We start from the raw sequence: 25,306 nt of genomic DNA on the forward strand, positions 1-25,306 counted from the left end.
CTCAGTATCGATCTTGATTCAGTTACAGCAAGGTTCAAATGTCTGGTGTCTCACAAAAGTTGACTACTAAGAACAGTTCTTATTTCATCAGGTACGAAAAGCTGTTAAACATGATTATATCGTTCATCACGAAGAAAATAAAACATGCGTTTCCTAATAACTAGGGATGAGTAATGTGGAGAGGACTTCTGATTCACAAACAGGTCTTAAATGACCTTTAACAAATACTGTGGGAATCGTGCATCTGATGATTTGATTGAAATATGAAGCAAAAGAGCACCCCTCCCCCATCCCCCCAAAAAATAAATTGATGATTCCTGATATACAGTATGTGCAAATGTTTACATCCCCTTTGTTTTCTTCAAAACGTCACCTCAAGGCCTCTCGGCCGAATGCATTTCATTTGGCCCATATGAACTTGAACAAGTGTTGTCAGGCAAAACAAATCTCGCCTGGCAACACTTATTTTATACCTATATGTTGATAATGTGTCAGGGGTGGCAAGCTGAGGTGAAGTGAGGACCCAAGAGCAGACTCAGAAAACAGGCAGTGTAAAGAGAAAACTTCATTAAAGAAGTACCGTATTTTTCGGACTATAAGTCGCACTTTTTTTCATGGTTCAGCTGGCCATGCGACTTATACTCCGGTGCGACGTATATATGTTTTTTTTTTTTTTTTTTCACCGCGGAATAACTGGAGCTGATGCTGAGTCTGACGACAGCCACGCAGAAGAAGAGGAAACGGCGCTTCATCTGCCGCTAGAGGCAGAGTTGTTCAGAAGCGACACCGAGGATGAGGAATTCAATGGATTTGCTGATTTGGAGTGAAATCATCAGCTTGATAAACTTGATTGACCTGTGTTTTATTATTAATGATAGGCCTATAGTTATTTAAATAAGTTATGTAGTGATTTTAGGCAGTGCTTAATTTGTGAAGTGGGAGGTCCCAGAACGCAGGAGGTGGGTGGGTCCGGCGACTCAAAAAAAAAAAAGGCGGGGGATGGTTTCCTATAACTTTACGCACATGCGCTTATTGTGTGTGTAAAATAATAATAATAATAATAATAATATCAGACATTATGATCTTAGAAAACGCTTTAGTGACAAACAGTTACAGACAGTAATATTTCGTGATATATTATAAAATATTAATTTTTATTAGTCTATATATTAAATTATATATTACATTTATCTTCTAAAATAACAGACTGTACTCATCACAACCGGTTTATTTCACCATTGGAGATCAGATCACACAAGACATGAGTTAAATGACTCATTTTAAGGATTTAAGTAGGGGATTTAAAAGCGGTGGTTGTTTTTTTTTTTTTCACTAGACGGTTGTTTTTACTACCGTACCTGTCTTTGGAGATGATATACCTATAGCCTACTTGACCTCTGATTTGATGAAATAAAATTCGACAAAAATGAAGAATGACTCTCCTCGATGATGACTACAGCTTTAATAACACAGATGAAAGAGCCATGGGGCGATAATAAGCCCTACCGGTAAAAATATTCTAAAAGCAAACTGATTAACGCATCAGTAATAGGCTACTAATATTAGTTATAATAATAATATAGGCTATTAGTAATAACGATAGTGATAGTATTAAAGATAGTAGTAGATATTTAAAATAATCAGACTAGGCTACTTACAGGGCAAAGGGCGCGTTATCACTGCTCAGCTGTTCGTTTATTAAATAAACAATGCAGTCGCGCAGTAACCACGCGCCGCTTATCAGATACAATCACAGATTCTATGGATAGAATAACCCTTCAGAAAAGTGCGACTTATAGTCCGGTGCGACGTATATATGTTTTTTTCGTCTTCATAATGCATTTTTTGGCTGATGCGACTTAAACTCCGGAGCGACGTATAGTCCGGAAAATACGGTAAATGGCAGAAAGGCAAAAGGTAGAGTTGGGCTCAGGCAAAAATCTGTAGTCAAAAAAAACAGGCCAGGAGGTCAGAAACACAGAGGAGCAGGTAGACACAATCAGGGACAAAAAACAGGACAGAAAAATCTTCATAAAAACTGATGAACACAGGGACAAGGGAAATCCAGGCAGAGGTAGCAAAAGACAATTCAAAAGAACAGGCAGGCAAAAACAGGGACAAAAAACTGGACAAAGACTTGACAAAAAAAGGAGAAATTCAGGCAGGGGGAATCAAGAAGACACAATACCAATGAGCTGTAGCGAGGCGAGGAAAGTCTACAAGAGACAGTCTGGCAAGTGGAATAGCACCAAACAGTTCTTAAAAAGCCCTGGCTGATGGGAGAGGAGTGGTAGCAGGTGTGGGAGTGCCACTTCAGGAAATGGCCTTCAGCAAGGCAGGACTGAATTCCCGTCCTGGAGTCGGCATGGAAGTCCCACAATCTAAGGCTTGGATGGACTGGACCGGATTGCGACAGTACCCCCCCTTCAACGGGCGCCTCCAGGCGCCTTAGAAAGTGCCTCAGGGTGTTGTTGGTGGAAGTCCGTGATGAGGGTGGGATCCATGATGAACCTGGCAGAAACCCAGTTCCTCTCCTCAGGACCATACCCCTCCCAATCGACCAGGTATTGGAGTCCTCTGCCTCGGCGTCGTACCTTTCTTGACAGTGAAGACCTCACCACCATCTATGAACCTGGGGGGAGGAGGGGGTTTGGAGGATGGGGACAGGGAACTGGAGACAAGGGGTTTGACTTGGGAGACATGGAAAGTTGGGTGAATATGGCGCATGGTTACAGGCAGAGACAGTCTTACAGAGCAGGGATTAATAACCTTGGAGATGAGGAAAGGTCCTATGAACCTGGGAGCCAATTTGCGGGAGACCATCTTGAGGGGCAAGTGGCGAGTGGAGAGCATTACCTGCTGCCCCACCTGATAGATGGGAGCTGCCGAGCGGTGTTTGTCAGCTTGCTCTTTAAACATCTTGACAGAACGTAGGAGCTTTTTCCTGGTCAATGCCCACGTTCTCCTGCAGCGGTGCACAAACACCTGGGCAGAGGGCATGGCGACGATGACTTCTTGGACAGGGAAGAGTGGTGGCTGGTAACCCAGAGAGCACTGGAAGGGGGAAAGACCTGTAGAAAAGGTGGGTAAGGAGTTGTGAGTGTACTCTATCCAAGGAAGGGTTTTGCTCCAGGAGGCAGCATCCTTGGACACCATGCACCTGAGGGCCACTTCCAGCTCCTGGTTGGCCCGGTCCATCTGTCCATTGGTCTGAGGGTGAAAACCTGAAGGCAGACTGCGAGAAGCACCAATGAGTTTACAGAAAGCCTTCCAGAATTGGGCAGAGAACTGGGGTCCACGGTCTGATATGCAGAGGTGGAAAAACTGGATTGACAAAGTAAAAGTCCTGCTTAGGTTTTCCTTCTGCCTGTGCTCTCAACACAGGTGATTTCACCAATTAGCTCATCAACCTGGCTTAGGGGATGTGGTAATTAGGATCAGCTGGTTCATTGAATTGGCTGGAGCAAAAATGTGGCAGGGTTTTTACTTTCTGCACCCGGGTTTTTCCACCTCTGCTGATACGATGTCTGAGGGGAGTCCGTGTAGACGGAAAGCATGGAGTATCAGCAATTCGGCGGTCTCCTTGGCGGTGGGAAGCTTGGTCAGAGGGATAAAATGAACAGCTTTAGAAAAATGGTCGACAACAGTGAGGATACAACTATTGCCACCTGAATTGGGGAGTCCTGTGACGAAATCCAGGGCTATGTGTGGCCAGGGCCGGTGGGGAACAGGAAGGGATCTCAGCAGGTCGGCAGGGGGTCTGTTGCTCGTCTTGTTCCTGGTGCAGATGTCGCAAGCTGCCACAAACCTCTGGATGTCCTCCTTGATGGATGGCCCCCAAAAACGTTGTCGGATGAGTGCCAGAGTCTGGGCTGCTCCTGGGTGGCACGCCATTCTGGAGCCATGACCCCACTGCAACACCTGTGCCCGCACAGAAACAGGAACAAAAAGATGGTTAGGAGGTGCATTACTGGGCCCTGGGTCCTGCTCATGGGCCTTCTGGACCAGGGTTTCCACCTCTAACAGAGCAGCCCCCACCAGGCACTGTGGAGGAAGGATGGTCTCAGGGGAGGTCGATTCCTCCTGGAGGGGAAAGAACATTCTGGACAAGGCATCGGGCTTACCATTCTTAGAGCCTGGGTGGAAGGAAAGTGTGAACTTGAAGCAAGAAAAGAGAAATCATCGGGCCTGATGAGAATTGAGGCGCTTGGCAGTCCTGAGGTATTCAAGGTTCTTGTGATCTGTCCATACGATGAAGGGAAGGTCTGACCCCTCCAACCAATGTCTCCATTCTTCCAGGGCCAGTTTAACGGCCAACAGTTCCCTATTGCCAACGTCATAGTTTCTCTGAGGGGGAGAGCCGATGAGAGAAGAAGGAGCAAGGATGAAGCTTGTTGTCACTAGCCGATCTTTGGGATGATATGGCCCCCACCCCTTCTCTGAAGCATCAACCTCAACCACAAACTGCCAGGACGGATCTGGAATGGTGAGTATAGGTGCTGACGTGAACCTTCGTTTGAGCTCGGAGAACGCCTTCTCAGCCCCTACCTCCCAGCTGAAAGGGACCTTGGTGGAAGTTAGAGCCATGAGGGGTCCAGCCACCGTACTAAAGTTCCTGATCAATAGCCTGTAGAAATTCTCAAACCCAAGAAACCACTGGAGTTCTCGCCGAGAGGACGAGGTGGGCCAGTCAGCAACTGCCTTGAGTTTCAGGGGGTCCATCTGAATCTGTGCGGGGGAGATGGTGAAACCCAGAAAGGAGACAGAACTTCTATGGAACTCACATTTCTCGGCCTTAACAAAGAGTTTATTTTCCAAGAGTCGCTGAAGGACCTGCCTGACGTGGGTGCGGTGTTCATCAAGGGAGCGGGGAAAAAAAATCAATATATCGTCCAGATAAACAAAAATGTTAAGGTAGTCCCTCAGGATATCATTACCGAGGGCCTGGAAAACCGTGGGAGCATTAGTCAGGCCGAACGGAACCACAAGATATTCGTAGTGGCCCGTGGGGGGTGTTAAATGCTGTCTTCCATTCGTCCCCTTCCCTGATCCTCACAAGGTGGTAAGCATTATGCAGGTCTAGCTTGGTGAAAATCTGGGCTCCCTGGAGTAACTCAAACGCCATAGACATGAGAGGTAGGGGGTAACAGTTCTTGATGGTGATGTCATTTAGCCCACGGTAATCAATGCAAGGGTGCAAGGATTTGTCCTTCTCCACAAAAAAGAATCCTGCCTCTGCAGGAGAAGAGGAGGGATGAATAATTCCAGCTGCTAAGGACTTGGTGATGTATTTATCCATGGCTTGCCTTTCAGAAGGAGAGAGAGAGTAAAGTCACCCCTTAGGTGGTGCAGTCCCAGGGAGAAGGTCAATTCCACAGTCATAGGGCCTATGGGGAGGAGGGAAACAGCTTGAGACTTGCTGAACATAGGTTTTAAGTCATTATACTCGGGAGGCACATTAGAGAGGTCAGGATATTCACCAATGGTGGGCTGGAACAGTTCGGCGTGAGGAGGGCAGATCTCAAGCATGACGATAAACAGAATTGACTCCATCCTAAAATGGTGTTAGTTCAGTTGACATGGGGTTATGTAGAGTTAGCCAGGGCAGACCAGGAACTATGGGCACATGGGGATTACTCATGACAAAAAAACTGGATGGATTCAGAGTGGTTGCCAGAAATTCTTAAGGTGACCGGGGCTGTTCTATGGGAGATGGTGGTCAGACCAGTACCGTTAAGGGTCAGGACAGTGAGGGACGGGTTCAGAGCCAATAGTGGAATCCCCAGGCGCTTGGCGGTGGTCAAGCAGATCAGGTTTCTGTCAGTCCCTGAATCAATGAGTGCCTGGAGGTCATGGGGCTGATTGCCATGGATAATGACCACTGGGAGTTAGGGCTGCACAGTTAAACGAATTTAATCGAAAATTGCGATTTTGGCTGCCACGATTAAATTAAATGAAAATCGCGATTTATTTCCATTTAAAATGCGGGCTCTGCTGCATATCTGATCAAGCACTTTTTGACCAGTACTCCGCCAAACCATTAGGGGGCGAACCGACGCATGTAAGGTTTCATTACTCCGCCTAAATAAGCAAGCAAGCCAGCCAGCAGTGTTGCCAGATTGAGCGGTTTCAAGTGCATTTTGACGGGTTTTGAACATATTTTGGGCTGGAAAACGTCAGCAGCATCTGGCAACACTGGCCAAGTGCGCAGAGCTTCAGTGCAGCGGTTTCTTCTTCAAGGAGTGATAGCGTGAGAGTAGGTAACAGATTGAGGTGAGAGAGAAAAGCCAACTATGTCGGAACAACAGACTATTTAGCACTGGAGGCAATGCTGTGACCTGCCTTCGCTCATGTTTAAAGCCAGAGCATGTTGATAGGCTGGTCTTTCTTGCTAAAAACTTGTAGGCCTCAGTATAATGCTATGTAATTGTTGCAATTGAGTTTTCAGTTCCTTCATCCTTTGGTAATTTCTTGGATAAATTTCATTTATTTGTCATTTGGAAATCAGAATTTCCCTTTTAAATTTCATTCTGCACTGAAAGCTGTTCATATTGTTTGTTTGAATATAGTGAAATAAAATTTAAGTGATTTCCCTAACATCAAGAATAATCGTGATTAATAATCGCGATTACAATTTTGATCAAGATAATCATGATTATCATTTTTTCCATAATCGTGCAGCCCTACTGGGAGTAGTCTATCAGTAGGGGGCTGATTCTGGACATTGCCCACCAGGGCCCCTAAACTCACTGGTGAACTCTTCCTTTTAAAGGTCAAGATTGGCAGAAGTGCCCCAGCTGTCTGCAATAAAAACACGCCCTCATATCCCGATGGCGGTCTCGTTCCTCAGGTGAGATGCAGACTTGGTCTACCTGCATTGGCTCAACGGAAGGAATGGGAGGCTGAGGGGGGAGCAAGACTAGTCAGAGTTCTCTCTTTCACCCGCTGTCTGATCCGGGAGTCAATATGACTGGTGAGGTCCATGAGACCGGGGAGATTCTCGTGAGACCAGCTCATCCTTGATGGAGTCTGAAAGCCCGTTCAAAAATGCATCAAACAAGGCATTCTCATTCGAGCCACAAGATGCCACTAAAGTGCGGAACTCAATCGCATAGTCAAAAGCGGACCGGGCACCCTGCCGCAGCCCCATGATTTCTCTTGCTGCCTCTCTGCCAGACAGAGAGCGATCAAAGGTTCGCCTCATCTCCTTTACGAAAACCTTGAAGCTGGCACAGCATGGTGCATTGGTGTCCCACATAGCTGTTCCCCACTCCCTAGCTTTGCCAGTGAGGAGAGTGATGGTGTAGGCCACTCGGGAACGCTCTGTAGGGAAGGGTTAGTGAGCACTGAGATAAAAATGATCTGCAGGTACCTGGTTCTCCATTGTATGACTGTGTGGTGGGAAGTCTCGGCTCTTTGAAGAGGGCTGGAGCAGGAGCTGGAGGAGTGGTAGGTGGAGGGGGTTGTGTAGGAGCAGACATTACTTGAAGCTGTTGTAGCTGAGTGGCAAGAAGATTGAGTGTGTCAGAGATGGCGACAAGGTTTTGATTCACCTGTTGGATGTCCTGTTGGTGGGTCCCAAGGAGAGCTTCCTGTTTCTGCACCACTGCTCTTAGCTGGGCGAAATCTGCTGGGTCCATGTTGGCCAGACTGTGCTGTCAGGGGTGGCGAGCTGAGGTGAAGTGAGGACCCAAGAGCAGACTCAGAAAACAGGCAGTGTAAAGAGAAAACTTCTTTAATGAAGTAGATGGCAGAAAGGCAAAAGGTACAGTCGGGCTCAGGCAAAAATCGGTCGTCAAAAACACAGGAGCAGGTAGACGTGATCAGGGACAAAAAACAGGACAGAAAAATCTTCACAAAAACTGATGAACACAGGGACAAGGGAAATCCAGGCAGAGGTAGCAAAAGACACAATTCAAAAGAACAGGCAGGCAAAAACAGGGACAAAAAACTGGACAAAGCCTTGACAAAAAAACAAGGAGAAATTCAGGCAGGGGGAATCAAGAAGACATAATACCAATGAGCTGTAGCGAGGCGAGGAAAGTCTACAAGAGACAGTCTGGCAAATGGAGTAGCTCCAAACAGTTCTTAAAAAGCCCTGGCTGATGGGAGAGGAGTGGTAGCAGGTGTGGGAGTGCCGCTTTAGGAAATGGCCTTCAGCAAGGCAGGACTGAATTCCTGTCCTGGATCCAGCCTGGAGTCGGCATGGAAGTCCCACAATCTAAGGCATGGATGGACTGGACCGGACTGTGACATAATGGTACTATTTCTCAGTCATCAGCTGTCAGGTTATAGTCCTATGAAAATCCATGACCTTGAGTTTGACATTGCAGAGTCAAACAAGGTCAAAGATCACGGTGCCAAATGAAAGCTCATATGGCACTTCCTGTAAGTTGATAATGGTAAATATCTGTCTACCATCAATAGTTTTTAAGTTACAGCCCTCTGAAAATCCGTGACCTTGAGTTTGACCTTTCATGGTCACTCAAGTTCAAAGATCATGGTGCCAAATGAAATCCCAGATGGGAGTTCCTGTATGCTCATAATAATAAACATTTGTCTCTTGGCAACCGTTTTTGAGTTATAATGGAAAATGTTAGTTTGACCGAAAGGTTGACCTTTCCGGTGACCTTGACCTGATTACCCCAAAATATAATCAGGTAAACTACAGACCATTGCCCACCTACCCTGAAAAGTTAAAGTCAATTGGTGCAACTGTCTAGACCAGGGGTGTCCAAACTGATCCATGAAGGGCCGTGTGGCTGCAGGTTTTCATTCCAGCCATGCAGCAGCACACCTGATATGGCTTATTCAATCAACTGACACACCCACCCTTTAATCAAGGGTGGGTGTGGCTGCAAGTATTTGACTGTGTGAAGACAGTTCAGTTGATTGAATAAGCCAAATCAGGTGTCCTGCTGCATGGCTGGAATGAAAACCTGCAGCCACACGGCCCTTCATGGATCAGTTTGGACACCCCTGGTCTAGACGCGAGATTGCTAACAGACACACAAACAAACAAACCGCACTGATTACAATACCGCGCCCCGCTTACTCCGTTGCAGGCGCGATAATAAATAAAATTGAAACAGCCCATAGTAACTAATATTCAAGCCATGGAAACCATGGCCTAATGGTTCACGAAGCAGCTTTGGGACCAAAAGGTCACTGGTTTGATTCCCTGGATCAGCAGGAATTTCTGAAGTGCCCTTGAGCAAGACACCTAACCCCAGGCTGCTCTGGGTATGTTGTACATTGCTCTGGATAACAGCGTCTGCTAAATGCCATTAATGTAACAATGTCTTATCACACTTTCTAGAATTCATAAAAACTCATAGTAATAGAGCACATGGCTTCACATCTCACAGAGCTGAAACTCTGGTGGAAGCCAACGTCTATCTGCTGCTTCTGATACAGGCCGGACCTGTGCCTAAAACTGATTCAGAACCACGTCACCCTTTAGCATGATTCAGTAATTGATTCCAAATCCCAAAATATATCACCCTGTGTAGAGACCTACAACTCTTTTGATAAAAGAAAAGTTGATAGAGGTTGAAGACGAGCTATGTGAGGCTAAGGAAATATGTTATTAGCAAAGAGATTGATATATTGATAGACAGATAAAAGATATAATCAGTTATAATACATTTAATCAGCCTAATAGTGCATACTGTTTCTGGTTCAAGTTCTTGTTTCTGTTAGTCCTTTTACTCTACTTTCAGAGTCAGTTATTGGTGTTCAGAGGTGTGATGTGGCCCAGACAGATTTTGTGTTTGATACCCCTGCTTTACAATATGGCCTAAGATGACTAATGACTTCAAGTAAACTATCCATCCATCCATCTTCTATACCGCTTATCCATCAGGGTCATGGGGAAAGCTGGAGGAAATCCCAACCGACTTCGGGTGAGAGGTGGGGTTCACCCAGGGCAGGTCGCCAATCTACTGTAGGGCTAACACAGACAAAAAATAGATACCCTACGGGGTACATGTGGCTACTGCTTATAAATAAAATAGCTTTCTGATCCCATGTCCATACAGTAAATATCGCATATATACATGTTATCAATTCTCCTCGCCTCATCTCTTGCAAGCATCACCAAGCCATGAGCAGCATCAGGGCTTGGAGTATTTTGGTTCCCAATTTTGTTTACTGTGTTTTGCTCAAAATACAGTGCTGTGAACTAGATCCATTTTCAAAATAGTAAGAAATCAAGCACTTGTTCATGAATTGTCTAAGAAGCATTATTTAGTACTAATGAGCACATTTTGTTTCACAAGTGTAGAGTAAAGACTCTAAAATAATAAATAAAATTAAAAAATTAAAGCGAATAGGAGAAGTTTGATATCGGCTTCTCAATATATCTGCCAAAATGCTAAAAAAAAACCTTACAAAACCTTTCATTTGACCTTTCAGAAGGACCAAACAAAAGCTGTGATAATCAAAAGGTAAATTTTCTTAAAATAAACACCACTTACTTGATATCGAATCAGTAGCCTTGGCAAACCATGAGGTGAATTTCGTTTATCTTTTTATCTGCCGATTATCTTCCGATACTACGAAATTATAACGAGGTTTCTATTATTTCGTTCCTGGTTCTGATCGGTTCCGAAGTTTATCAAGAAGTAGAACGGGTAACCGAACTTGATCAGGATAAGTGCTGATTGTTTACGAAGTTTTGCTGTTGTTACATTCATTCTTACAACACGATGACATAGTGGCTTCACCACTCGTTCTTGTGTACCTTTTGATAACGCAAGATCAACTGTTCATATCGCGAGATCACAATTCGCCGTTCTGGTGATTGTAATGCTTATGCATATGCGCAGTGTGCTATTGTTACACTCATTCTTACAACACGATGACATATACCCCTTTTCCACCAAATCAGTTCCAGGGCTGGTTCGGAGCCAGTGCTGGTGCTGGTTCACAACTCATTCAACTTGCGAGCCAGCTGAGAACCAGTTTGCTTTTCCATAGCTCCTGGTGCTAAGCGGAGCCATGTCATTACGTCGCTGTATACGTCAGTTACGGCGCTACGTTTACATAAACCTTGGCGCGAATATCGAAGCAAAAACAACACGGAAGAAGCAGCAGCGGCAACAACAACAACAATAATAATGGATGACTTCGCGTTTGTACAGCTGCTGCTTCTCGTCGCTTAAAAATGGCGATCTTTCACGGTCTTGTTATCGTTGTTGGTCTTAACAACTCCGCCCCCCTGCTGACATAAGCGGTTCTTTCCTCTGGCCCAGCAGAGTTGGTGCTAGCCTGGAACCGGTTTTTCTGGCCCCAGAGCCAGTTCTTTGTCAGTGGAAACAGAAAACCCGGTTCCAAACTAAGCACTGGCCCCGAACCAGCCCTGGAACTGCTTTGGTGGAAAAGGGGCAATAGTGGCTACTGCCTCACTTTGCTTCTATGGGGCAGTAGCTACAACAACCATTCACTCTCACATTCCACCTATTCTTCGTGTGCAACCACGTGACAAAATAGTGTGACGTATGCATCCGCCGCCATGTTGGCTCATATACAAATCTAGAATGCCATCTCGTGCGAACAATAACTGTGATGCATCTCCGACTTTCTCGAAAAATTATGATTCTCTGGAGTCCTCTCTCTGCCGAGTCAAGATTCAGAGAAAAAGTTGAAATTTGTGGCTTCGAGCTGTATATATTAAAGCCATCCGATTATACCAGGGGTGGGCAATTATTTTTTCCATGGGGCCACATGAGAAACAGAAAATTTTGTGGAGGGCCGGACCAAAAGGCTGAACTAAATTCTGCATAATATTAATTGTATTTCTTTATATAAAGCAGTAAATAACATTGTTTTTACAAGCTGCTAAGACTGGTAAGAGTATGGAAAAAACGAGGTTGCCTTACAAAAAATGTCATTTATTCAATCAAATTTCCCAAAACAATGGTTAACAAAATGTGAACGTTTGTACCTTTTTTTTCAGTCACATTCACCCCAGGGGCGGCACGGTGCTGTAGTGGTTAGCGCTGTCGCCTCACAGCAAGAAGGTCCTGGGTTCGAGCCCCGTGGCCGGCAAGGGCCTTTCTGTGCGGAGTTTGCATGTTCTCCCTGTGTCCGCGTGGGTTTCCTCCGGGTGCTCCGGTTTCCCCCACAGTCCAAAGACATGCAGGTTAGGTTAACTGGTGACTCTAAATTGACCGTAGGTGTGAATGAGAGTGTGAATGGTTGTCTGTGTCTATGTGTCAGCCCTGTGATGACCTGGCGACTTGTCCAGGGTGTACCCCGCCTTTCGCCCGTAGTCAGCTGGGATAGGCTCCAGCTTGCCTGCGACCCTGTAGAAGGATAAAGCGGCTAGAGATAATGAGATGAGAATGAGACATTCACCCCAAAACACAATCACAATATTGTCTTTCTACTCCAAATATCAAGCAAGATACATCATATTATAATAATGATGCCCACATTTGTAGTCTAATCACCTCATTTGGTGTTTTTCAGTTTTTTATTTGCTCAGTGAGAGAAATCTAGTCTCTGTTGGTCTTTAACGAGTGCATCAAAGTCAGGTTGAATGTCTGAGGTGGAGATGCGAAGCACAGCTGACATGATCATCGGTGAGAGAGGATCTATACCTGGATTTGTTAAACTTCACTGAAAATGTTTGTTCACATAAACATACTTAGCAGTCCATGTTTTGTTGAAAGCCCTGCATTCAGCATCTACCTTTCTTCTTTTTGTGGACATTTTGGGGGCTAAAGTCTTCTTGTGACCTATTCGCAACAACGTCAATTCGGTGTAGGTATCAGATCTACAGATCGGCTCGGGCTCCGGCGCCTGCTGGTGACGTCACACTATGTGATTGGCTGGACCGTTTGAAGGATGACGTACAAGTTTATGGTTGGTCTGGACAAATTACGGAAGTAGTTATCGCGGGATTAGGTTTCGGGGGATTTCATGTCATGTTCGTGTCGGGCGCATTGCGTTTTTGTTGAACACAACTTCAAAATAAAAGCAATGCACATTCAGTTCATGCATGGGGTAAAATTAGAAAATATGTTTATTTTGTAATTTCTAATTAACCTTACGCGGGCCGGTCAGAATGAACCAAAGGGCCGGATGCGGCCCACGGGCCGTAAAATGCCCAGGTCTGGATTATACTCTACAGAGGATTTAGCCTCATTACCAGCAATTGAAGACCCTGATATTGTGAGCTATCATTCTACCAAAAAAAAGTGCAGAAATAAAATGAAGTTACTAGGTTACTGGAACAGTGTCGCTAATATCTCACCTGGCAAAGTCGACCCACATTGTTCTCCTCGTGTATCCAAACTCACTAAGGTTTGCGCTGCTATTAATCTGGCTTCCTTGGCAGATCTTTCATTTCTCCTGTTGCTTCTCTATACTGTGAGATGAGTTTTCTTTTGGCTTGATCTCATCGTGTCCTAATTTGAGTGTCAGTGCCCAATCGGGATTTGTTTTATCGCGTAGGTTTGCCGGTGCTCCTGCAAGGTGAGAAGCCAAGTATTTGCGTTAAAGTTCAATTTAATCAGCAGAAAATACAGCTTTAATTAGCAATGAACTCTTACCAGATATAAACTGGTCACCACACACACGCGTGCGCGTGGGTGTAATTAGCTTTTTCCTCAGTTAAGTCCTTACAATGTATATTTTTGAACCACAGCGTACGCACAGCGTTCTCTGGACAGTTCATCTGTTTTGTCGCTGTTTTTAATTATTTTGGGAATTCTGAAGAACCGTTTCTCTTTGCCACGAGTAGCATTATTACCATGATTATAATATTACCGCGCATAAAGGGGAGGCACTGTCTTTCTTCAAACGAAATCGAAAGAAAATCACAAAGTGCTGTAGCAGCTCACACGTGAAGCATGACGTGGTGGTTGTTGTTATCATCCAACATGGCGGACTTCCAGTTTGGAAAATAAGCGTGACATCACAAGCACACGAAGAATGGTCAGGTTAGAGTAGCTCGTTGACCTAATCTGCATGTCTTTGGACTGTGGAAGGAAACCGGAGGAGAACATACCCACTCCACAAAGACAGACTCCAGTCGGCCGTAAGGTTCAAACCCAGAACCTCTTTGCTGTGACGCAACAGTGCTTCAAGTAAACAGTGTCTTACTTACAGCATGGAAAGTTCAACCTCTCATGTGGTTTGCTGGAACGGTTAAGTTAAGGGTCAATGGGAATCAGGAAACCAGCTGTCACATGACCTATCGACCTTGCACATAGCCGAACAAGGGTATAATAAGATACACACGTGTAGACACAAAGACGCTTCCAAAGAGTAAAAAGAAAATTATTGGAGGGGTGAAAAAATCCCATGAAGATTTTACTATTAATATTTTTCTTTTGGTACAGTACCTGTGACAATAACTATCAGTAAAATCAACACTATAATTTATGTTGCATGTTTAACAGCTTTTACTGATGATAAAATAGGAAAGAATACAGTGTCTTGCAAAAGTATTCATCCCCCTTGGTGTTTGTCCTGTTTTGTCGCATTACAAGCTGGAATTAAAATGGATTTTTGGAGGGTTAGCATCATTTGATTTACACAACATGCCTACCACTTTAAAGGTGAAAATTGTTTTTTTATTGTGACACAAACAATAATTAAGATGAAAAAACAGAAATTTGGAGTGTGCATAAGTATTCACCCCCTTTCGTATGAAACCCCTCAATAAGAGCTGCTCCAACCAATTCACTTCATAAGCCACATAATTAATTGATTAAGATCCACCTGGGGCGGCACGGTGGTGTAGTGGTTAGCGCTGTTGCCTCACAGCAAGAAAGTCTGGGTTCGAGCCCCATGGCTGGCGAGGGCCTTTCTGTGTGGAGTTTGCATGTTCTCCCTGTGTCCGCGTGGGTTTCCTCCAGGTGCTCCGGTTTCCCCCACAGTCCAAAGACATGCAGGTTAGGTTAACTGTGACTCTAAATTGACCGTAGGTGTGAATGTGAGTGTGAATGGTTGTCTGTGTCTATGTGTCAGCCCTGTGATGACCTGGCGACTTGTCCAGGGTGTACCCCGCCTTTCGCCCGTAGTCAGCTGGGATAGGCTCCCGCTTGCCTGAGACCCTGTAGAACAGGATAAAGCGGCTAGAGATAATGAGATGAGATGAGATCCACCTGTGTGCAATCAAAGTGTCACATGATCTGTCACATGATGTCTGTATAAATCAACCTGTTCTGGAAGGACCCTGACTCTGCAACACTACTAAGCAAACAACATGAAAACCAAGGAGCCTCCAAACAGGTCAGAGACAAAGTTGTGGAGAAGTATAGATCAGGGTTGGGTCATAAAAATATCCCACAAAGCACCATTAAATCCATTATATCAAAATGGAAAGAATATGGCACCATTCCAAACTTAACAAGAGAAGGCTGCTCACCAAAACTCTCAGACCGGGCAAGGAGGGCATTAATCAGAGATGCAACAAAGATGACACTGAAGGAGCTGCAAAGATCCACAGTGGAGATGGGAGTATCTGTCCATTGGACCGATTTAAGCCGTACACTCCACAGAGTGGGGCTTTATGGAAGAGTGGCCAGAAAAAAAGTAATTGCTTAAAAAATCATGTTTGGAGTTTGCCCAACAGCATATGGCAGACTCCCCAAACACATGGAAGACTCTGGTCAAATGAGACAAAAACTAAACTTTTTGGCCATTATGGGAAATGCCATGTGTGGCGCAAACCCAACACCCTGAGAACACATTCCTACAATGAAGCATGGTGGTGGCAGCATCATGCTGTGGGGATGTTTTTCATCTGCAGGGACAGAAAAGCTGGTCAGGACTGAAGGAAAGATGGATGGCACTAAATACAGGGCAATTCTGGAGGAAAACCTGTTTGAGTTGGCCAGAGGTTTGAGACTGGGACGAAGGTTCACACTCCAGCAGGACAATGACCCTAAACATGCTGCTAAAGCTACACCGGCATGGTTTAAAGGGAAACATTTAAATGTTTTGGAATGACCTAGTCAAAGCCCAGACCTCAATCCAATTGAGAATCTGTGCATAACTAAATTTGCTGTACAGCAATGCAACCCATCTAACTTGAAGGAGTTGGAGCAGTTTTGCCTTGAGGAATGGGCAACAATCCCAGTGGCAAGATGTGCTAAGCTAATAGAGACATACCCCAAGAGACTTGCAGCTGTAATTGCAGCAAAAGGTGGCTCTACAGTGGTGCTTGAAAGTTTGTGAACCCTTTAGAATTTTCTATATTTCTGCATAAATATGACCTAAAACATCATCAGATTTTCACACAAGTCCTAAAAGTAGATAAAGAGAACCCAGTTAAACAAATGAGACAAAAATATTATACTTGGTCATTTATTTATTGAGGAAAATGATCCAATATTACATATCTGTGAGTGGCAAAAGTATGTGAACCTTTGCTTTCAATATCTGGTGTGACCCCCTTGTACGGCAATAATTGCAACTACACATTTCTGGTAACTGTTGATCAGTCCTGCACACCGGCTTGGGGGAATTTGAGCCCATTCCTCCGTACAGAACAGCTTCAACTCTGGGATGTTGGTGGGTTTCCTCACATGAACTGCTCGCTTCAGGTCCTTCCACAACATTTCCATTGGATTAAGGTCAGGACTTTGACTTGGCCATTCCAAAACATTACCTTTATTCTTTAACCATTTTTGGTAGAATGACTTGTGTGCTTAGGGTCATTGTCTTGCTGCATGACCCACCTTCTCTTGAGATTCAGTTCCTGGACAGATGTCCTGACATTTTCCTTTAGAATTTGCTGGTATAATTCAGAATTCATTGTTCCATCAATGATGGTAAGCCGCCCTGGCCCAGATGCAGCAAAACAGGCCCAAACCATGATACTCCCACCACCATGTTTCACAGATGGGATAAGGTTCTTATGCTGGAATGCAGTGTTTTCCTTTCTCCAAACATAACACTCCTCATTTAAACCAAAAAGTTCTAGTTTGGTCTCATCCATCCACAAAACATTTTTCCAATAGCCTTCTGGCTTGTCCATGTGATCTTTAGCAAACCAGATGAGCAGCAATGTTCTTTTTGGAGAGCACTGGATTTCTCCTTGCAACCCTGCCATGCACACCATTGTTGTTCAGTGTTCTCCTGATGGTGGACTCATGAACATTAACATTAGCCAATGTGAGAGAGGCCTTCAGTTGCTTAGAAGTTACCGTGCGGTCCTTTGTGACCTTGACAACTATTACACGCCTTGCTCTTGGAGTGATCTTTGTTGGTCAACCACTCCTGGGGAGGGTAACAATGGTCTTGAATTTCCTCCATTTGTACACAATCTGTCTGATTGTGGATTGGTGGAGTCCAAACTCTTTAGAGATGGTTTTGTAACCTTTTCCAGCCTGATGAGCATCAACAACGCTTTTTCTGAGGTCCTCAGAAATCTCTTTTGTTCGTGCCATGATACACTTCCCCAAACATGTGTTGTGAAGATCAGACTTTGATAGATCTCTGTTCTTTAAATAAAACAGGGTGCCCACTCACACCTGATTGTCATCCCATTGATTGAAAACACCTGACTCGAATTTCACCTTCAAATTAACTGCTAATCCTAGAGGTTCACATACTTTTGCCACTCACAGATATGTAATATTGGATCATTTTTCTCAATAAATAAATGACCAAGTATAATATTTTTATTTCATTTGTTTAACTGGGTTCTCTTTATCTACTTTTAGGACTTGTGTGAAAATCTGATGATGTTTTCGGTCATATTTATGCAGAAATATAGAAAATTCTAAAGGGTTCACAAACTTTCAAGCGCCACTGTATAAAGTATTGACTTTTTTTGGGGGGGTTGAATACTTATGCACACCCCAGATTTCTTTTTTTTTATCTTAATTATTGTTTGTGTCACAATAAAAAAAACAATGTGCACCTTTAAAGTGGTAGGCATGTTGTGTAAATCAAACGGTGCTAACCCCCCAAAAATCCATTTTAATTCCAGCTTGTAATGCAACAAAACAGGACAAACACCAAGGGGGATGAATACTTTTGCAAGACACTTTATAAGACCTGTCAAATCTGCATTATTCATCCAGGAGTGGAGCTCAATGTGCTTTTCTGCTGTTGTAGAACATCTTCCTCAAGGTCCACCATGTGCGTTCTTCGATGCTTTTCTGCTCCTCATGGTTGTAAAGAGTGGCTGTTTGAGTTCCCCGTCAGCTCAAACCAATCGCGCTGCTCTCTAAATGCTCTCATGTTCACTGGATGTTTCTTTGTTTTCCACACCAGGTTTGAGTCAATAGTTTTTTGTGTAAAGCCTAGACACTGTTGTGCATGAAAATCCCAGGAGTTCAGATGTTGTAGTTTCCAAGGGATGCGCAAAACTTTTGCCCACATGAATTGTAAAAGAACAGTTCTTGGTAGGCGATTCAGACTTTTTGGACCCTGTGGTGATCTGTGGTTGGTTCTTTTTGTTAAAATGATAATTAACCAGCCGTCGCTAAACATGACGGTGCCTGTCCGTGCTGTGTGCTGATGTGAGCAGTGTGTGAAGCGTACGATTACAGTGAAGCCTTGTCTGTTTCTGTTTAGGTGACGAGCATGGTAAGTACTCTGTCCTGAGTGTGCTTGTCTTGTGTCCTGCTTTTTGCGTGCCTGCTTCTTCTCCAGGCCACACACACGCACGCACGCACACGTACAACGCACAGCTCTGCCAGCATGTTCACCTCAAGCTCACGCCCACCGCCTCTGTTCGACCACAGCTGCACTGGCCTGCTAGCATTCAGCTCTGTCTGCTTCTTCAGAGTTATTATCCGCTAGCCCTTTGTGCTTTTTCAATACTGCAAGGAGCCTTTTTTTTTTTTTAACTTTAATAAGACCATGTTGGTGTAAGGAAGGATGTCTTTTGTAGCCTTTGTGCATTCGCAGGTCTACGCCTAGCTCTCGGAGCTTGTTAATTAACCTTTGCCACACTAATGTGTGTAAAATTATAAGCATGCCTTGAATTGAAGACAAACCTGAATGTCTGTGTGGAGGGTTAGCCTTTAGCTTCATTAGGAAGATTAAAGCTCAAGTTAATGAGTCAGTATATAAAGGAGGAAGATTCTTAAGAGTGTCCTCCATGCCTGAACTCACCATTAGTTGCGTGTTGTTGACTCTGTTTACAGCCTTGATGGCTCAATATGGATGAAAAATGTAACCCAGCAGAGAAAAGCATGTTGTTATTGCTCATGTTTTACTTATTAAATGCATTTTATTTGTCAAACACGTTTGATGATAACACGAGCACAAAGGTTAATATACAGTATGGATGAATGGATAAACTACTTTTCCTGTTTGTCTAATGAATGCGAGTTTAAGTATATGAAAGACATTCTTCTCAGTGCATAGCGGTTGCACAGACACTTATTTTAATCAATCGTCAGGTCTGATTCTGGCGCACATTCCTTTTCAAAGCGAATGCTTTCATGGCCATGGACCAACACTCTTTATAGCTCCTTTGCTTGTCTGGCTTGGTCTTCGTATTATCCAACGCCGTACACATCTTTCCCTCGTACTGCTGGATGCTTGTTTGCCATCTTCTTTGAATCTTAAACACTTTTTATACAGGATCAAACCGTGAAGGACAAAGCCCTCCAGAGCATGGCATCCATGTCCTCAGCACAGATCGTCTCCGCCACGGCTATCCACAACAAGCTAGGCTTGCCAGGCATCCCTCGACCCGCCTTCCCTGGAGCGGCTGGGGTAAGAAAGCCCAATCCCATTACACACTCACACACACATCTATTGCACACATCCACATCTGATAAGGACACCATTGCCGTAGTCCAGATAACAGGCCAGCATGGCACACAGTACACCTGGGTTTACAGGAAGTGGGCTAACACTTATCCTCCGAGTATCACAGGCCTGCAGAAAGTGTGTGTGAGTGTGGATAGGCTTTGCTTTGTTGTCTATTTATGTATCTAATTCTCTAGTTTTGGCAGGGCATGATATCCACGGGACAGCCAGGATCCTCACAAGAGTGAGTATATCTGCTTTTCTGTTTTTTCCTTTATTTTTTTATTTTATTTTTTTACTCCTAGCATGTTTCCATCTGTATATCTTTCTACCTCTACTTCAACTACATTCTCAATCTGATTCCTTGTATTTATCTTCCCCCCCCCCGCTTCTGCCAATTTGTGTCCATCATTTCATCCCATATACCTCATAATAGAGGGGTGCCAATATTTACACGTTAGTCCTAGCATTTAAGATTTTTGACCCCTCGCTATGGGATACAGGGGGTGCCGAAATACAGTATATGATTTTCTCGAAGCTAAAACACCAGTCGAACCAAATGTTCAAAAATTCACTTGTTCACTGAAGGGGAAAGGACACAGGATGTGAAAGTTAGGCATGAGACGGAATATCGTGGCCACAAATATCACAATACAGATTACTGCTGAGATGAATTTGCTGCTCATATCGTGTATCGCACTGTTTCAGTTTAATATTCGTTATGAACTCAATGATAATAATAATAATAATAATAATAAGCTCTATTTATATCGCGCCTTTCTCACACCCAAGGTCGCTTTACAATCAAGGGGGAAAAAAAAAGTCCACCAAAAGAGGGTCAAGATTTAATTCCAGTGGTGTAGCGACCACAGTCCCACCAAACGGCGCACGAAGATAAATCCCACACTGCTTGCACAGCCACCGCAACATCGCATGGAACACCATGCCACGGATCCACAAAGCAAGCACAAAGCACCGCTGCACAGAGCGCTGGATAACCACGATGTTAAAAGAACAACGAACTCACTGCAGTCCACAGCGAGGAGCACAAGCATCACCCAAGACGCACCAAGGCCTGAAGGGAACCAATGCCCAAAACTGGGTCTGGAGCTACGCCACAACCGGCGGACAAAACATTTCAAACGAAAAACAATCATCAAATTATACAAACACAAAAAGAAAAACAAAGGGAGGAAAAATAAAAAGCTCCAGTGAGAAGCACCAGTCAGAACGCGCACGGCGTACTCTTAACCAGAAACGGAAATTACGATCTATAGCATAGATATACTAGCCACTAGGTGGCAGCACCAGAGGTAATAGCAGACAGAGCAAGAGGTTTTGCAAGTGGCAACCTAACTGCCTCGAAGCATGTTTACTTAGTAGTTAAAGGAGAACTGAAGTCATTTTTAAACCTGCTTTATTTCTTAATTAACGTTATTCAATTACGTTTTCGGTTTTAGTAACCTTATATTGTGACTCGTATTGGCAACTAATTGCAATTAAATATTATACTTAGCAGCTTATTCGGTTTTTAGCCATGTTGAATTTAGTTCGTTTGGTCCACAGCAGGCGTCGCTTATCCGCGCGATCTTCACGAGACTTGTGCGAGACTTCGAAACGTGAAGTGTCAGCCAGGTGTCAGTGCCGCCATTTTGAAAACTGTTTTCCAAATGAAATGTTGCACAAAAACAAGTTTTTAAATGACGATTACTGCCTACTTTTTTCAAACTTTCCTGATTGCTATCAAAACAAACAAAACTTCCGGCTTGATTACGTCAGCATTCAAAAGGGTGCACGCGTGTCTTTTGACAACCCGTGTCCGAAATCGCTCCCTACTCACTACACAGGGTACTATATAGCGGGGACGCCATTTTGTAGTGCTGTCCGAAACCTTAGTGAGGATTATTTACACCCTATATAGTGCACTCAAAATATCCCACAGTGCATCACGAAAAGTAGTGTACAACGATGTTCACTAACCAAAGCAATATATCCCATCATGCATTGCGGTCACGCTGAAAGAAATCAAATTAAAATCTCAAATTTTATTGAATAAAAGGCAGCGGCAAAGAAGAAAGTATTCTGCCTTGATTTAAAAGAACTGAAAGATGCAGGTACTTTGTATTGATTAATGTGGGAAATGCGCTCAATATAATATGGATTTATCACAAAAACACATGCGTGTATTTATTATTTTGAAAACCCACCAGCTGACTGATCTGGCACGTTTTAATTGTGTGACAGTAATGACGTAAATAACAGCGTGACAGACTAGTGTCCGAAATCTTTTTTTTTTTTTTTTTTATCAATGAGCTCACTATATAGTCCTCTATATAGTAATTCCCTATATAGGGAGTAGTGAACGAGTGAGCGATTTCGGACACAGGGAACGTTGGCAGATGTTAGTCACTTTGATTTCCGCTGTATGTTTTACTTCCGTCCTACGATGTCTCGCACAGGTCTCATCGAATCTCGTTTACGGCCGTTGCTTTGACATATGGACTGATATATTCATTCATCTCATCTCATCTCATCTCATCTCATTATCTCTAGCCGCTTTATCCTGTTCTACAGGGTCGCAGGCAAGCTGGAGCCTATCCCAGCTGACTACGGGCGAAAGGCGGGGTACACCCTGGACAAGTCGCCAGGTCATCACAGGGCTGACACATAGACACAGACAACCATTCACACTCACATTCACACCTACGGTCAATTTAGAGCCACCAGTTAACCTAACCTGCATGTCTTTGGACTGTGGGGGAAACCGGAGCACCTGGAGGAAACCCACGCAGACACGGGGAGAACATGCAAACTCCACACAGAAAGGCCCTAGCCGGCCACGGGGCTCGAACCCAGACCTTCTTGCTGTGAGGCGACAGCGCTAACCACTACACCACTGTGCCGCCCGGACTGATATATTACATAGCATATTTCAAACACTCATAACTTGCTATAGCAGTGACACAATAGCTGTCAGAAATGCATTCCTGTATTTAATAAAATGAGAAATAGAATTTTGATAATAAAAAATTTGCCTTCAGTTCCCCTTTAAGTTAATCAGAAGGAAGCGTTATGTCACATGTGACAAACACAAGGCCTGCAGGTCAACTCCGGCCCGTGGCCTTGTTTCAGCAAGGACTCGCATGAACTTGAAAAAATAACACCGAATGGCCCATTGCATTTAAAGCGATTTAGAAGTACGTTGTGGTGTGTTGTGCTGGCAGCCGCTTAACCAGAAATGAATTTCAGAGGGATGAGGAAATATACAAAATAAGATCACGGTTGTTTTTCCTCATCTTTGTAATTAATTTGCTAAGTGTGACATGCTTGTGCATTTCAAGTGGATATCAGACAGCAGTAGCAGTGATGACACGAATTTAAGGCCTAATCTACCGCCAAACAATCTTTCCATATTAATAACACTACCGAGAAATGCATTTACTACTGTACATTACGTTACATTACATTAATGGCATTTAGCAGACGCTCTTATCCAGAGTGACGTACAGCATACCCAGAGCAGCCTGGGGAGCAGTTGGGGGTTAGGTGCCTTGCTCGAGGGCACTTCAACCATTCCTGCTGGTCTAGGGAATCGAATCTGCAGCCTTTTGGTCCCAAAGCTGCTTCTCTAACCATTAGGCCTAACCCTTTATGATGCTGAAAGATTAAACTAGCCTACTAATAATAGTGGAAAATTACGTTGTATCTATCACAAATTCTAATTTACTTTTTTACAATGGGTTAATATTTCAGTGGTTAATTTTGTTGTCATTCAAACTCCATCCATCCATCAGTACAGTGACGTGGCCGCTCTGACGGCTACAGCCATCAAAGTGTCGAGGGAACATTACAGTAGTGGTTTCCTGTTGCCTTCTACTGGTTTATTATAGAGGTTTTCTCCTCTCAACCATTCACACACACACACACACACACACACACACACACACACACTCATGGTCAATTTAGAGCCACCAATTAGCCTAACCTGCATGTCTTTGGACTGTGGGGAAAACCGGAGGAAACCCACACAGACACAGGGACAGAACATGCAAACTCCACACAGAAAGGCCCTCGTCGGCCGCTGAGCTCGAACCCAGAACCTTCTTGCTGTGAGGCGACAGCGCTAACCACTACACCACCGTGCCGCCATCAGACAAACTAAATGTACTAAAATGCAGTATTTTATTTGAGTCAATATCCTCTCATGAAGCCCGTATCAGGATATGTATCATATCGTGGCTTCAGTGTGTCGTCTCATGCTTGGTGAAAGTGGTTACTTGCGCTAAGTGATGACTTGCAGGTGAACTTTGACCTGTGGAAAAAAATGGAGGCGCTGTATCCCATTGTTCTATTTTATATCTGTTTATGGTTGTATATTAATATGTGTGGGTTATTTCCTTTCTTTGATTCACGTAAGAGGATAGGCAGAGCAAAACGTTCAGAGTGCTGAGTCTTGAACCTTCCTTTGCCTCTGTTTTAGCATCAAGCCGTTTGCGCAGCAGGCCTACCCTATACAGCCCGCCGTCACTACAGCAATTTCAAGTACGTCATATTTTGGATTTCTTTGCGTTCAAGTGGGTCAATAAAGTGCGCGCTGTATTTACACGCTAACTTCTGTGTGTGTGTGTGTGTGTGTGTGTGTGTTTGAGCAGGTTACGAGTCCACAGCAGCACCAGCACCCACAGTACCAGCGTGGCAGGGCCGCTCCATCGGCACCAGCAAGCTCAGGCTGGTCGAATTCTCGGCTTTTCTGGAGCAGCAGAGGGAGCCGGACTCAGTGAGTAATAACAGTCAAGGACGGGTTTTTCTGAAGTGTTTCTGAGGAGGATTCAACGTCTAGAACATACAGAATAATAGACTTTTATACAGAGGCTGTGTTACAAAACCCTACAAAATTGGCGCAACAGTGAACAAAATGAAAATGCAAGACAAACAGAATCTAGCAACACAAAAAACAAAATCTGAAAACACACACACACAAAAAAATCTCAACCCACAAAACGAAATACAAACACGCATTGCAAAACATTTTGTTGAATGGTGTGCAGTTTGCAAATCAAAACCTGGAAAATAGAAACTTTCATTGATTAAATACAGTATTCGTCCAAAAGTATTTGGACACCTGGCGATAAACACCCATACGTACTGTTTGCGGTTCCCATTCCAGAGTTAGTTCCTCTTTACTAGTATAATGACCTCCACTCTTCTGGGAAGGCTTTCCACTCGATTTTGGAGCTGAGCTTTAGAAATTGTGCTCATTCAGAACATTAGTGAGGTCAGGCAAGGAGGCCTGGTCCAGTGTTGTCGCTGTACTGCACTTTCAGTCCAAAATGTTGCATGAATGTTCGATGTTCAGTATAGTACATAGTAGGGCTGTAACAATATGCGTATCGAAATCGCGATACGCAGAGCCACGATCCGTGTCGCGATACAAGAAGGCAGAATCGCGGTACACCCTTTCAAACTTCTCCTCAGCCCAAAAACAGAGGTGCTTCCAAACTTCAATTTATGAATACTTTACTTTTTATTTAAATTACATTTTAAACTTACTTAAATTACTTTTATTTTTTTATAT

General features: G+C 44.0%; 1 protein-coding gene across 12 annotated transcripts in view; it reads left to right on the top strand.

Annotated features, from left to right (window-relative positions):
* The window catches only part of tead1b (TEA domain family member 1b), a 166,970-nt gene that overhangs the window by 123,052 nt on the left and 18,612 nt on the right, over positions 1-25,306 (top strand). For 8 of the 12 annotated variants that reach the window (XM_060940962.1, XM_060940969.1, XM_060940970.1 and 5 more), the window contains 5 exons: positions 18,544-18,555; positions 19,561-19,695; positions 19,929-19,975; positions 24,212-24,273; positions 24,384-24,508. In XM_060940962.1, coding sequence (XP_060796945.1) covers positions 18,544-18,555; positions 19,561-19,695; positions 19,929-19,975; positions 24,212-24,273; positions 24,384-24,508 — 381 coding nt within the window. The remainder of the gene's footprint in view (positions 1-18,543; positions 18,556-19,560; positions 19,696-19,928; positions 19,976-24,211; positions 24,274-24,383; positions 24,509-25,306) is intronic. The other 4 variants (XM_060940968.1, XM_060940972.1, XM_060940973.1 and 1 more) reach the window with 2 other exon arrangements.

This window comes from Neoarius graeffei, chromosome 15 (assembly GCF_027579695.1).
Source record: "Neoarius graeffei isolate fNeoGra1 chromosome 15, fNeoGra1.pri, whole genome shotgun sequence".
Taxonomy (NCBI): domain Eukaryota; kingdom Metazoa; phylum Chordata; class Actinopteri; order Siluriformes; family Ariidae; genus Neoarius; species Neoarius graeffei.